Below are 11,590 nucleotides of genomic sequence, written 5' to 3'. Positions count from 1 at the left end.
TTAACACAAATCCAATTCATACTACAAAATTATTCATTTTGACCCCTACCTAAATTGTCTACCCCATTAATCTAGTATCGAAAAAACCCCAAGAGGTTGTGAGTTCGAATTAAGAGGTGGACGTTTGTAAATATTTATAAAAAAAATTCATGTAGGTTGCGTAAATACACCTTTCAATTTTTATTATTTTTACCTTAGCCTTTTCTATAACCATTTTCTATATTTTCTATAATTATAAGTCATAGACCAAGACAGTAACAAAATGCTCCAGACGTCAATAGTAGTATTCTTAGCAAGAACTTGATTTACATGTATTATGCTTTTTTAAAAATAAACTAAAATATAAAGTATCATATACTTTATTATATACAGTTTGTAGACAACTTTCACAGTGTTCACATCTTCACAAACCAAGTAACCAACTAATTATGAGTCATTCTCCTTTGAACAAATACCAGAACCACCATAGCTAGAAATTCTGTCCTTTATTCACAAATATACATGAGCAAGCTAATCACATACACACAATCACCAACTTCGATCATAATAGCTAAAATATCCGTCCTTCGATATATACATTTTGTACCGACTAGATTGATGCCACTCTACTTCGATCATCAACACGAATGCATTGCAGCTAATCAACCTGTTGCATTATGTTGTTCAATTTGAATTACGTCAACAATTAGTGGTCAAATAGGTTGGATTTTTCCGAATCACACAAAATGTAGAGCGATAGACCGGTGTTTTTTGAATTCGGCAAGCATATATGGGAAATTTGACTGGTCACTTGGTCAGATAGGTTAGGTATAATTGGTCAAAGCAGATAAAATGTTGTCATCATAAAAACACATTGGATTGGGTGAGCTTGACATAAATGGGATTGAAATAGCACCATCTACTGGTAAGTAACAGAGAGACTTGGGAACTTCGACTTTTTATGTTCATCTCTATCGGGTCAGACACTTAAATGTTATGAAATTACATCAAAGGAGAGGATTCAAATCCGTTAAAAGGGGTTGAAAGTATCCCATTTTTTTATTCTTTTTAAAAAACCTCCCAAATTACATCACTCTGAAAAATATAATTTTTACTTGCATTTGGCATACTAAGGGGTTGTTTACATTTGACTTGTATTAATATATGTTGGACATAAAATGATTCGAATGAAACCCAACCGACCAGTATAAAAAAAGTGCATGTTTTGAACTATAACCATTTTGACTCATTACTCGGCCCACCTTCCCGCCTATTTTGCTACCTCAAGTAATAGGTTTGGCATATAAGTCAAAAAAGTCAAAAGATAAATTTACCTTCTTCTGAAAGGTCAAACATATCACCAAGAAATTCATCTTCCTCCCCTTCATTTTCCGAGGTTTCCTTCCCACTTTGAGTTTCATTATTTTCATAATAATCGGCTGCATCTCCAGTTAGCTTGACACCACCATCGGGTTCAACCGCCTTATAATAACCCTCTTGAAAACACCCTTCAAAGTTCACAGGTTTTTTGGGACCTGTAGAAGAGCTAGCCGGTTCCTTAATATGAGCACTCTTGCAGTCTGTTTGAGTAACAGAGTGTATCGTTTCGAGATATTTTTCATTTAGAGTATGATTAATGGGAACGTTTGACTTTTCACAATTCACTGGATCAAGATCGAGTAAATTCTCTATCCTTCGGGATGATCCTGAAAAGCAAGTTCCAAAGAATATTGAAATATTAGATGCTCAGGAGAGAAAATACAATGCAACAAGTATGTATGAAACCAAAGTCAAAAAAATGGATGATAATCTTTGTTTACTAATTACTATAAAGTCGTTTACTGTTCCACACATTATTTTCATATGCTTACAACCCCCTCCTACATTATTTTATTCAAAGAAGATTACAGTATCAATATGTTATTATTATCCTATAGTCAAATAATCATTTAATTATCAAGTAATTGTAAAAATCAAAAAGATAGTGGAGGTTCAACCAGGCCCGATCCCACTTTAACCAGTTACAGCCTCAACCAACCTACCCGTTTTGCCAACTTTAACGACCCAGCATCTTGACGATTCGTTCAGATCGACGTAAGTCTTCATGAAAACAAGAAGAGAAAGTTGAAGAGTACTACTTGAGGTTTAAACATGTAAATTTGGTTTAATTATAACTAAGGTAAAATAGATAAATTTGAACTGGAAATCAACAATCATTGATCATATACAATATATCTACAGTTATACCTCCATCCGAGCTTTCCGTGGAGCTAACTGATGCTGGTTTTGACAAGCATATGACAGATTCATCACTGGCCTTTGAACCGGGATTGTTTTTGAGAGAATAAACCCTGAGAAAAAAAAAGTCAACAAGAAAGTCAGATCAGAAATGAGACCACAAAAAAGTTGGTTCTGCTTGACCAGAACAATTTTTCTAAATGAATTACAAGGTTGGTTTACGTGTTACAAGTACACTTTGGGCCTTTTTGACCCATTTTCTTTTCAACTATCCTTACCTGTCATCCCAGCCTGATTTGAGACTATTGAAATGGTCAAAAACAGGTAACAAATCCTTTCTTCTTATGTACACTTCATAACATGGAATGTTCTCAATCTGACCCTCTCCATCTGCAAATTCTTCCACATTCACAGATCTCATTGCATAAAAATGCACCTGGAAAGACAATACTATGAATCAATACCAAAGTGTAGAGCAGGCAATTTCGACCCATTTACATGTACGGATCAAATGGGTCAGATTGAAAACTTTCATACAAAGTTTGTTGAACAGCTTACATGGTATTATCCACAAATATTACATATCTACATATTATCTTAACAATACAATACTTAAACATATTAGTAGTATCTTATATTATAATTTATATAATATGAATATGATTGAAAATAAGAAAAGAAAAGACAGTAGGCCAACCTGAATCTTTCCGTCCCATTAAACAACCCTCCAACCCACCCATATTACCACCTCTACCAAGTAGAGAGTGAAACTCAAAGATTTTCAGCCTATGTTAAAATGTATACCTTGGTATTTTGCCACACGGGTAACCTCCCAGAATTTATTTGGACCTCAGCATTTGACAGAAACAAATGGGCCCCATCATTTCGCTTAACCGAATCACTTCCTACACAGACGTTAGCAGATTCCTGGGCATTAAAGGTCGTGCTTGAAATGCATTCCTCCCTTTCTGGAGAATCCAATCTTCGACAAACTTGCCACCATTGATGAGATTTAAAAATCAATCCCAATTCCTCGTCTTGATATGAAACCGACTGAGATCTTGAACCAACATCAATATTTTGGATCCCCATTGACGGAAGAAGTTCATATTGAATTACAAATCCAGATGGAGTATAAACCAACAGATATTCTAAAGAATTAACTCTAGAGGAAGAGTTTTGATTACAGTAACTCATCGAATTGTGGAAAATAGAAGCAACAACACCTGAGGGTATAATCATCTTTCCAACAGAAGATGTAGCATTACTAATAGTGTTGAAAAATCCCGAACTGTTATTCCGTATCCTACCCACTACAGAAAGGGTAAGAGGAGCTGGTGGTGGTGGCAATGGTTCATCTATGACGAATGATGGTGTGGCCCACCAAGGTAGAGATCGAACTGGGTTAATAGCCCGATGCGCGCGAGTCTGATAGTGTGGGTCACTACCAAAGGGTGATAGAGCAAAAACATGACAAGTACCCTTTGATGAAACTATAGAAATCCACTGACTGAAGTGACTAAAATTTATGTCTTGGATAACCTGTCAAAGAATAAAATGTCATATGAAGTGAGAAATTGTGGGTCAAGAAGAGCGCGTGTTTACAAAGATAACAATGGATAAAAGAAAACGCTTTGTACAGCGGAATTAAAATCTAAAGTTTGTTAAAACAACGCTAATCATTTAAAGTTTGATGACGTTAATAAAGATTAATAATAAATAATAATAACTAAAACAATATAATAAATGTAAAAAATCAAATGTAAAAGTAGATGACCCGTTTGGACCTATTTGACCCATTACCCGTTTCGACCTGTTACCCAAACCGACCAACGTGACCCGTTTATTTTTTTTTTCCCGTTTGACCCATGACCCATTTCAACCCAAAACCGTTTTGACCCGTTACCCAAACCGACCCGACCTGACCCGTTTTTCAGGTATAATCCTTCCTATATAGATAAAGTAATACCCATTTGCCATGTCAGTTAGTAATAATAACCCAAACCAGCCCGTAAATGGATAAAACAATGTTAACTCTAAGAACTGTTACGAAACAGATGTTTACATACAGCTGAAGTTATGCCCCGGTGCAGCTTGTAAAGAAGAACATGAGAGGAATTCCAATCATGATTTTGATTATTAGAGCCGTTGCGAGTACAAGGCATAATACGGAAGATGTTGACATTATTTCCATGTATTGACGCTGTGACAAGAAGGGTCCCACTTGGATCAAAACACAAGGCAGACAGTGGACTTGAATGAGCTCTGAACTGTGAAATAACAGCTTCCGTAACAACATCCTTCACAATGACCTGCACAACAATGTTATAAGCCATTAACAAATAACTCATATAATCTGGTATCTTGATTAACATTTACTATTGTAACGAGTAAATTGGCATAATAATTTAAATAAAGTTAACTACAAATGAACTTTAAATTTCTTTACTATGGCCATATTCGCATATTTTTTCGAAAAACCATATTATCCATAACAAACCTGTGACTTTGAACAGCACCTAAATGCATGCATACAGGTTAAGTATCTCATTCTGTGCAAACTTTCTATCTGGCAAGCTCACTAACTTTAAGTTTTCATATTTTTGTTTCATTTATTTACGTCTTGTATGGCTAAAAACTAACCTTTACAAGAATGATCGGTCTCCATAAGTATGACGATGATTAATACTAGTAATATATTTTAAAAAAATCCAATAAAGACTAACCGTTCCAGCATTATCTACTTCTGGAGAAGCATTCGTAATTTTCCAGCCTGGATTTGATGTCCTAGAGGGAATCGAACGGTCTTGGAGCTTGTCGGGATAGTATTTCGAGAACCTTTTGTACCCCTTGTCACCAAGGGTGATTATTCCAGCAGCCAACTGTTTGCTTGATTCCATTGCATAACGAGCCACCAATGATCCGTTGCTAGGCGATGTACACGGGCTAATACCGGGAGTAAGATTCTTTGGGCTTAAGTGGCCTGTATTTGATACTAGCAGTTTGTTTGATGCATAAGCTAACCATCGTGAACCGATAGCCAATGGGCCGTATCCAAAGTTAACTCCAACGATTCCTTGGTCTCCAGATCGGGGAACCGGGTAGGTTGGAATAGTAAATTTATTCTCGAGTGTGATAGCGTCTATGCAATGTATCTATTACAAGCCAGAGATATGTAAGAAATCTATCATTATGTGGAAAAAAGAAAGATTTGATAGAGTACAACTATTTACTTAAAGTTGTATTCATGTAAATATGCAATTACAAATGTGACATAGGGCATACCACATAGAAAGGTAAACAACTTCAGTCTAATTTCAAATTTTAGTACAAGGCCAGAAAAAAACATCAAAGCTCCAGAAAAATATTGATTTAGGTAATCTTAGTTAATTGGTTTCCATGTGCCAAATAGGCAAATACTTAGCATGGTAAAAGCTTGTGGCATGTAAGCTGTGACGTCATCATTTTCCACCAGTAACCGACAGGGATTACTTCAAATCCAAATTATTTGACGTATGGATTTTTATGAGACCTTTTGAAAGTTGGTGGTTATTTTGGGCAAAACAATTTGGTCAGTTTTATGCAATTAGAAAATTAGCCCTAATACAAAAGAACAACTTGATCCATGGATATACTTAATATAAAAAGAAACAATTATAAGTTATCTTACCTCATTTTCAAGACCGACAGCTACTATCAAAGGACTACATCTGACCATAAAAACAGTTGACCTGAACCTAAGGGCCTTCACGTAACAGTTGGACTTTAGAGAATAAAACAGCACAGCAGTAGGCAAGTCAAGAGTGGTTTCTGAATGATAGATACTTGAACCATCGCTTCCAGGTGCACCCATATAGGTTCTATTTTGACCCAGCCCGGACCTGGTGACATCACCTGCAACGACGATAAGTATAGGGTGTAATGGTATGGTCTTCTCGCTGACATCAGATTTAGAAGGAATATGCATCAACTGTAAGAAAGTGACGGGTCCACCCCTCTTTGAAACGAGCTCGGTAAAACTAGAAGCATCCTCGACATCGATCACTTGAAAGCCAGTCTGATAACCAAGCAGTAGGACATGTCTAAAGGAAGCAGAACCATTGTTTAGTTTGTCAAAGCCGGCCCATATTACCTGGTTATGCTAAAAATCATTATAGAGGTCGTCCATAGATACAAAAGTAAAAGTGAAATATACATTTTATATGAGAACAAAAAAAGTTTTTGCAAAATACAAATCTTAATACGTTTACGAGACTCCAAAAGGTCTCATAAACAGATAATAAGGATTCTCTCCCCAATCAAAGTTACAGCATCAGCATCCCATATACAGATCTATTTATCTTTGTATCAAATCTTAATACGTTTATGAGATTCCAATACATACTACATCTTTATATTGCCTTATTGTGCACAAACAGCATAAAAGTGAACTCCTAAGTTATTAAATGAATCACTTTACCATTGACATGAGATATAATGTAACAACGATCATGAATGCCAATGCATAATTGCATGTATTGCTTTATTATGCAGGGATAACATAAAAATGAAATGGTATGCTTCAAATCAGCTTGTAAGCTCATAATTGCAGGCATTGATTAACAAACATAGCTACTCTATTACATACTATATCATTTATAGCCCTATTATACACAACAACATAAAATGATCTCACAAGTTCCAAATCAATACATCATTTCACAAGAACGTTGTTAGCAAACACAATGACGCTATTACATATTTCAGCATTCTATTGCCTGTTATCAACAATAAAACGAAGTCATAAGTTCAAGAACCACTTCATGAGTTCCTTGAATCGTAGTTAAGAAACATAATGACGATAACACATACAGTGGCATTCTATTGGCCTAAATATATGAACAACATACAAATGAATTCATGAGTTCTCGAATCACTTCAATAATGCACATAATCAAACAAACAAAAAAACGCAAATACATACTGAACATTCTATTGCCCTATCATGAAGAGCAAAAAAAAAATGAGCTCTTATGTTCTTGAATAACTTCATATGATCTCGTATGATCTCCCATCACCTCATGATTTCATACAACCGTAATTAACAAACATAATTACACTAATACATACTATAGCATTACATTTCCCTTAACCGACGTAAGAATGAGCACGTAATTTCCCGAATCACTTCATGATTTCACAGGATCATACTCAACAAACATAACGACGCTAACACTTATCATTAGATGCCCTACTATACATGAACAACATGAAAATGAACTCGTAAACTCTCAAATAACATCAAAATTGCAATGAATCATACTTAACAAACACGACGATACTTAAGTCACTTTGCTTACAGTTAATCAACTTATCAGAAAGAAACTAAATACACCTAAATATCTATATACGTGATATATACATTCAACTTATATCTTACAGTTAATCAACTTATCAGAAATAAACTAAATACACTTAAACATCTATATACGTGATATATACATATACATGTAATTTATATCTATAACCTAGTGGTTAGCATCAAGAGGTTTCAAGCTCAAATTTCATTAGCCGCAATTAGAGTCGGAAAATGGTCACACAGTTGCCGTGTACATATCAGTAACAATACTCGAAGGCTAACTGAACAGGAAACCTCCAATTACATTTTATACATATAATTAAAATTCATATATGAATTTACAATAAGCACCTGATCTCTCTGATCATCAGGAGAAGCTGAAATTGAAGCAGCTACGGAAGCACCGGCGGTACGGACAACGGTGCTAGCGTTAGTAGACACAGTCTTAATACACGATGAAATAATCTTCAATGAATTAGGTAATAAACCGTTGTTTTTTCCTTTTCCTTTCTTCATCCTTCGTCTGAACCTCTTCCGTCACCGTCACCTTCTTCCACCGTCACCACCGCCGTAGCTGACGACTCCAACCTATCAACTATGATCATCCGAAAACGTAATCGAATTGATTTTTGATGCGTGAAAGTAATCGCAAGTGTATGTATGTGTATGTGTGTGTTATTTTGGTTTAGGTTTGACTTGAAGAATTGAATTGATTGAAGTTCGTTTTTGTGTTCCCAAATTTTGAGCTAAAAAGCCTCTGATTATTGAGTTGACTTGATTTCCCACGAGTGACGGTAAATAACTAAACATTAACCAGTATTTTCAATTCAATTTAATAATTTTTAAACCAAAAGATAACAAAACAAAATAAAACAAAAACCATTAGAGAGTGTCATATTTATATTATCAATTAAATTTAGGAAAGTGATTTGATCGATATCTTAAACATTATTCAGAGATAATTCACACATCGCATTACTTTGCAAATAGTCAGGGTAGTCTAACTATTTTAATGGACTATGTTCGAGACATAAAAAAATGAACCCTTATAAACTCTAAATTTATAATACATATATTAAAAGATATATAGTTCTAAAAAGTTTTAAAAAAGGTTGCTTCCTTTGCAACCACTATTCCGTTGTAATATGTATCACTCTCGTGTATCCTCGTGTTGTGTTTAATAAAATTTTCTTTGCTTTTCAATTAAAAAAAAAAGTTAATGTGCAATTATATTGTATGATAATTTAATTTTCATGCTTTGATTTACTACTGGGAGGTGATCTTCACACACACTACTTTTTAATCTATGTACACCAAATTACCTATTTTACCCTTAATTATACTTACTTTAATAATATAAGTTCAATTCACTAGGGGTAAAACTGTGATTTTATGAGACATAAATGTACATGGATCAAAAAGTGGTGTGTGAGAATCACCTGCCTTTACTAAAAGCAATAAAAATGAATACGGAGTATATTATTTTATGGGACTTTTAGAATTTTGGGCCCTTAGGAAATTCGGGTCTATGTTCGGCTGCACACTTCACACATGTGGCCGAGACGCCCTTGACAATAGTTATGCTATATATATATATATATATATATATATATATATATATATATATATATATATATATATATATATATATATATATATATATATATATATATATATATATGGGCAGGTTCAAACGAGAACCACAAAAAGGCAAGAACTGTGAGAACCTTTTAATTTTATAGTTTTTATGCATTTAAATGAAATAAATTACATGCAAATGTTAATTAATGTCATATTATTAACAGTCATTACCACAAATTTACATGTTAAAATGTTAATTATATGAAATGTTCACATGTTACACAAAGAAATATGCACTTGTGAACGAGAAACTATATACTTGATTACATAGGTAAAATTTAAGTTTTTTCGGACCATTTTATGTTCATTCTTACTCTCCATCAACAATGATGGGTGATTCAATCTACTCACATGTGAAAAATCTTTGTAAATTAATAGTTCACGCAGTTCTCGACTTTTTTATGGTTCTCGTTATATATATATATATATATATATATATAACACAATCTTTTGGTAGTTTTCAATTGCAATACGAACATTGAGAATTGGTAAAATTTTATAAAGTAAACAGTGGTGGAAGCAAGGGAATAGAATTGGTAAAATTTTATAAAGTAAACAGTGGTGGAAGCAAGATATTTTCCCTGGAGGCAAAAAAGTTTTTAAAAGCGTAACAACTTTTTGGAGCAATATATGAAGGTTTTTGGGTAAAATATGGAGGTTTTGGGGTAAAATATGAAAGCTTTCGGGTAAAATATTGAGGCTTTAAGGGCAAAATATAGAGACTTTTGGGCAAAAAAATCCACTGAGAACAAAATCGAAAAATCCAAAAATTTTGCACTAAAACTTACATATCCATTGGGGGCCGTTGTCACCCCCTGACCCTACATATTTTCGTCCCTGAAAGTAAATATACTTTAAAAAGTGTTTTTAAAAGGAAAGAGATGTTGCGTGCGTTATGACGGGAAATGATATAACTATATACTTTAAAGATTATTTTAATCATTTGAATTTGAAGAATGATAATTCCGCTATTTATATATTAAAAAATGTATAAACGTTTTACAATTACATTACGTATATTGATAATTGGTAGAACATTTTTATAAAACGAAAAGTAATAAATTTAAAAATATGTTATAACTGATGAATGTGGTAAAAAAAAATACACTTACAATTGGGTTAAACCTTTAATAATATAAAATTCATAGTATATATAATTGATAAATTGTGACCAAACAAATATAGACATGCTTTATGTCACAACCCAATAAGTTTGTGGCCCAACCCACTAAGATTATGACCCAATTAAGGGTTTTAACCCAAGAACTTCATGGAAGGCCCAAGAACATCATGGAAGCTCCCTAGAACTTTCCCATGAGTTCTTCCATGGAATGGTATGGAATGTTCATGGAAATATCTATCTCCATGTATATACTTGAAGTTTCTAGTACTTAGATCCTAACCATTGATTTAGATTAATCTTAGCCATCCATTTTGTGTTAGAAGTAGTATAAATAGGGGTGGTCTCATTTGGCACACCACACCTCAAATCTCAAACATTCTCTCTTGTAAAGCATTCTCAAGCAATATAAGTATTTTCTTCAATTCCACTTGTTCTATAATATTTTCTCTTTTGGTTACTTGAATCATTATAAGGTCCGAGTAAGGCTGACTTAGTAGAGACTAAGTGCCGCACGTGAGCTTATTGAGATAAGTCCGTGACATTTGGTATCAGAGCAAGGTCGATTCAAGGAGATGGCAACCGAGACCGAGAAGAATGTGAGCGCAACAAGTGGTGTGATGGGTGATGAGACTCGTGGTCGGGTAGAGACTCGACAAGGAGCCAAGAAGAACCGAGGTATGTCCAAAGACTTTGTCGCAAACTTGGACAAGAGGATCATGGATGTAGAGACATCCATGGACGATGAACTTTTCCATGTTTATATATATTAATTGAGATTGATATTTACATGATTAAATGTTTCCAACATGTTAAGCAATCAAACTTGTTAAGACTTGATTAATTAAAATATGTTTCATATAGACAATTGACCACCCAAGTTGACCGGTGATTCACGAACGTTAAAACTTGTAAAAACTATATGATGACATATATATGGATATATATATAGTTAACATGATACTATGATAAGTAAACATATCATTAAGTATATTAACAATGAACTACATATGTAAAAACAAGACTACTAACTTAATGATTTTTAAACGAGACATATATGTAACGATTATCGTTGTAAAGACATTTAATGTATATATATCATATTAAGAGATATTCATACATGATAATATCATGATAATATAATAATTTAAAATCTCATTTGATATTATAAACATTGGGTTAACAACATTTAACATGATCGTTAACCTAAAGGTTTCAAAACAACACTTACATGTAACGACTAACGATGACTTAACGACTCAGTTAAAATGTAT

At 33.8% G+C, this 11,590-nt stretch overlaps 1 protein-coding gene across 2 annotated transcripts; it reads right to left on the bottom strand.

The window, feature by feature from the left end:
* Nucleotides 1-305: 305 nt before the first annotated feature.
* On the bottom strand, nt 306-8,303 carry LOC139873604 (autophagy-related protein 18g-like). 2 transcript variants are annotated; one of them, XM_071861540.1, is made up of 9 exons: nt 7,907-8,284; nt 5,888-6,349; nt 4,944-5,372; nt 4,287-4,529; nt 3,022-3,759; nt 2,496-2,653; nt 2,227-2,330; nt 1,314-1,685; nt 306-646 (listed from the first exon to the last, which is right to left on the bottom strand). In XM_071861540.1, the coding sequence occupies exons 1-9, from the start codon at nt 8,069-8,071 to the stop codon at nt 642-644; spliced, it is 2,676 nt and encodes an 891-aa protein (XP_071717641.1). In that variant the 5' UTR covers nt 8,072-8,284; the 3' UTR covers nt 306-641. The 2 variants fall into 2 exon arrangements, with proteins under 2 accessions (XP_071717641.1, XP_071717642.1); XM_071861541.1 differs by lacking the exons at nt 306-646; nt 1,314-1,685 and adding an exon at nt 1,712-2,079 and having other exon boundaries at nt 7,907-8,303.
* Nucleotides 8,304-11,590: the final 3,287 nt, after the last annotated feature.

The sequence above is a fragment of the Rutidosis leptorrhynchoides genome, chromosome 10 (assembly GCF_046630445.1).
Source record: "Rutidosis leptorrhynchoides isolate AG116_Rl617_1_P2 chromosome 10, CSIRO_AGI_Rlap_v1, whole genome shotgun sequence".
NCBI classification, from domain to species: domain Eukaryota; kingdom Viridiplantae; phylum Streptophyta; class Magnoliopsida; order Asterales; family Asteraceae; genus Rutidosis; species Rutidosis leptorrhynchoides.
This window is presented reverse-complemented; position numbering and strand designations above follow the sequence as displayed.